This window comes from Aptenodytes forsteri, unplaced genomic scaffold (genome assembly GCF_000699145.1).
Source record: "Aptenodytes forsteri isolate BGI_AS27 unplaced genomic scaffold, ASM69914v1 Scaffold83, whole genome shotgun sequence".
Lineage (NCBI taxonomy): Eukaryota > Metazoa > Chordata > Aves > Sphenisciformes > Spheniscidae > Aptenodytes > Aptenodytes forsteri.
The window spans coordinates 3,172,881-3,175,582 of NW_008795371.1; the positions used below are offsets into that span (position 1 = coordinate 3,172,881).

The 2,702-nt window shown below is 67.2% G+C and overlaps 1 protein-coding gene across 1 annotated transcript in view; it reads right to left on the reverse strand.

Moving 5' to 3' along the window:
• Window positions 1-2,198: 2,198 nt before the first annotated feature.
• Window positions 2,199-2,702, reverse strand: part of SERINC4 (serine incorporator 4) — a 6,477-nt gene continuing 5,973 nt past the window's right edge. The window contains 1 exon segment of the mRNA XM_009280451.1: window positions 2,199-2,277. Coding sequence (XP_009278726.1) covers window positions 2,199-2,277 — 79 coding nt within the window.

Sequence of the window (2,702 nt, forward strand, 5' to 3'; positions counted from 1 at the left end):
CCACTGCCTCTGGCAGGCCAGGCCGCAGGTCCAATCTTGTTCCCTACCAGCATGAGCGGCAGTGGCCTCTCGGTGGCCTGTGGGAGGGAAGGGTGGCTCAGGGCTCCTGTGGGGCTGGCAGCTTCCAGCTGCAGCCGCTGCTGTGGCCCCTGTCTCCTCTGGGAGCCGCAGAGCTCTGCTGCATGCACTGGCTGCCTCCCATCATGCCTGTGCCATGCCTGGGAGCAGAGCGCGGTTCCAGACCTGGCACAAACACCAGCAAAAGAAGAAGTTGAGGGGAAGCACTCCAGCTGCTCCCAGGGGCTGGCCTCACACCTTGCTTAGCAAGCACCCTGACTTGCTCCTGTCTCGTTCCTGCTCCCCCAGGACTGTCTGGGGCACAGCCCAGCCCTCCATGAAGAAGCCCCAAGGCTCCTGCCCCTCTCTGTGGGGGCTGGGCACCTGTCAGACCCTTCCCCTACCCTGATGTCCTCAATCCACTGGCGGATGCTGAGGAAGCTGCTCTGGGAGCTGATGTCGTAGAGGAGCAGCACACCGTGGGCTTTGCGGAAGTAGGACTGGGCGATGCTCCGGTACCTGGGGCCGGGGGTGTCACTGCTGTGGGGTTGGGCCAGGCCTGCCACCCCAGGGCTGCCTTGCTGCTGGTGCAGTGACTGCCAGCCTGTGGGGCTGCTGCCGGAGCAGGACCTGGCCCTGGCTGGCCCGGCATGGCAGCAGAAGCCCCAGCCCCGTCACCTCTCCTGCCCGGCTGTGTCCCAGATCTGTAATGTGGTTTGCTCTCCATCCACCAGCAACTGCTTTATCTGAAAGTCCACCCCTGCCGGGAGGGACAGTCAGGTGTTGCTCCTGTGCCTCTGCCCTGGCCTGGGTACCTGGGGTGCTTGGAGGGGGGAGGGTACCGAGGGTGCCGGAGATGTCTCCTCTGAACTCGTTCGTGCAGAGATGCAGCAGGAAGCTGGACTTCCCTGTGCCTGTGTCCCTCGCCAGCACCAGCCGGTACATGGGGCAGGGGGGCATGGGTTCCTCCCTCCTCTCGCACCCCTGGTGAGACAAATGGGGGTGGGGGGCCAGCATGGGGTGTGGGTGTGCCCCAGCCTGGTCCTTTGCACCGGATGGGGAGTTGCTGGTTACCTCCGGTGCGAAGGCAGGAAGCTTCCTCTTGCTGAAGTGCCTGGCAGAGCAGCGGGGTCCCTCTGCCTTGCCTGTCAGGGGGCTGGGGGCCTGCTGGGTGACAGACGCCATGGTGAGGGGCCCAAGCCCAGGAGCTGTGGGCAAGCAGACCTATGTCCCTCTCCCCAGCCCAGGGTGCTGGGCCGGGGGCAGATCCCTCACCTTGGTGCCCCGGCGGGGGCTGGAGGGGAGCCCATCCTCTGAGCTGCAGCTGCTTGCACTGCTGAGCGAGGAGGCTGTGTCCGTGCTGGAGGCTGAGCTCCACTGCTGCCCGAGGCTGGCACCGCTGTGGCCCAGGTCTCTGTCTGCCCAGGAGGCTGCGGCAGGGAGTGGGCAGTGCAGGGAGTCATCCCCCTGGCTCCTGTGCTGGAGGGCAGTGCTCAGGAAGGGGGATCTGCAGCTGGTGCTGCCCCTCCACCCTCCATCACTCACCTGCTGTGGGTGCCCTCCAGGTAGACGGTGAGGGGGCTGCATGGCTGGGCGGAGAGGAATGGCTGTGGGGGAGAAGGTGTTCAGCATGGAGGCACCCTGTCGGGGGGGTGAGGGAGTACCCCGGGGTGGGGCTTCTGTGGCCTCCAGCTCCAGGGGCTCATGCGGGTCCCAGAGTGCTGACAGCAGCCTGTGTGCTGTGTCTCCCTGAGATGGGGGTGCAGGCAGGGGAAGTGAGCCAGCCTGTCCCTGGGCCCCGTGGGGGTGGCCAGCATCCCTGCCCTCCCCTGCTGCCCAGGTGGGTGCTGGTCCTGGCCCTCTCTTCCCCTCCTGCATGGGTGTTAGCCCCGTGCTCTGCAGCGGCTGCAGGGCTCACTGCTCCCAGGTCTGCTCACGAGCTGAGCAGCAGGGCTGAGCGCAGGCTGCTGTTGCTCTTGCAGAGGATCCTGTTCATAGTCCTGGCAGGAGGGAGCAGCCTGAGGCCCTGGGGGCAGCAGGGGCTGACCCAGGGGAGGGCTGTACCCAGAGCAAAGGATCCCAGGTAGGATCATGTCCCTGGCTGCCCCCATGGCTGCTCCCCTGCCGCTGCCTGGCCAGGCTCAGATGTACTGCAGCATCCTGATGTAGCTCGTGAACACCAGGTTCTCCTCTGCCATCTCCTGCAGGGCCAACTGCTCCCTGCAAGGACACAGCATCCTCACGGCAGGGCCCCCGTGGGCACCTGCCCCCTCGGCTGGCACAGGGGCTGCATGGGGCCTTCCAGCCCCAACCCAGCAGGCACCTCACACCTGGGGAGGCAGAGGTGCCTGTGGAGGTGCTGGGACAGCTGGGGAGCCCCAAGGACACCCAGTGTCTACAGGGCTTGCCAACAACAGGCCTGGAGGGACGTGCCAGCAGCTCTGGGCAGGCTTCCCAGCCGCCTGTGCTCACGGCCGGGCTGAGCAGGGCAGCTTTTCCCCAACGGGCACCTGGCCCTCCCCGTGGCAGCAGGGCAGGCAGGAGCACGCAGGGCTCAGCCTGCAGCTGGGCTCAGCGGGACACCCGCTGGCAGTCCCCCCCCCCCCCCCCCCCCCCCCCCCCCCCCCCCCCCCCCCCCCCCCCCC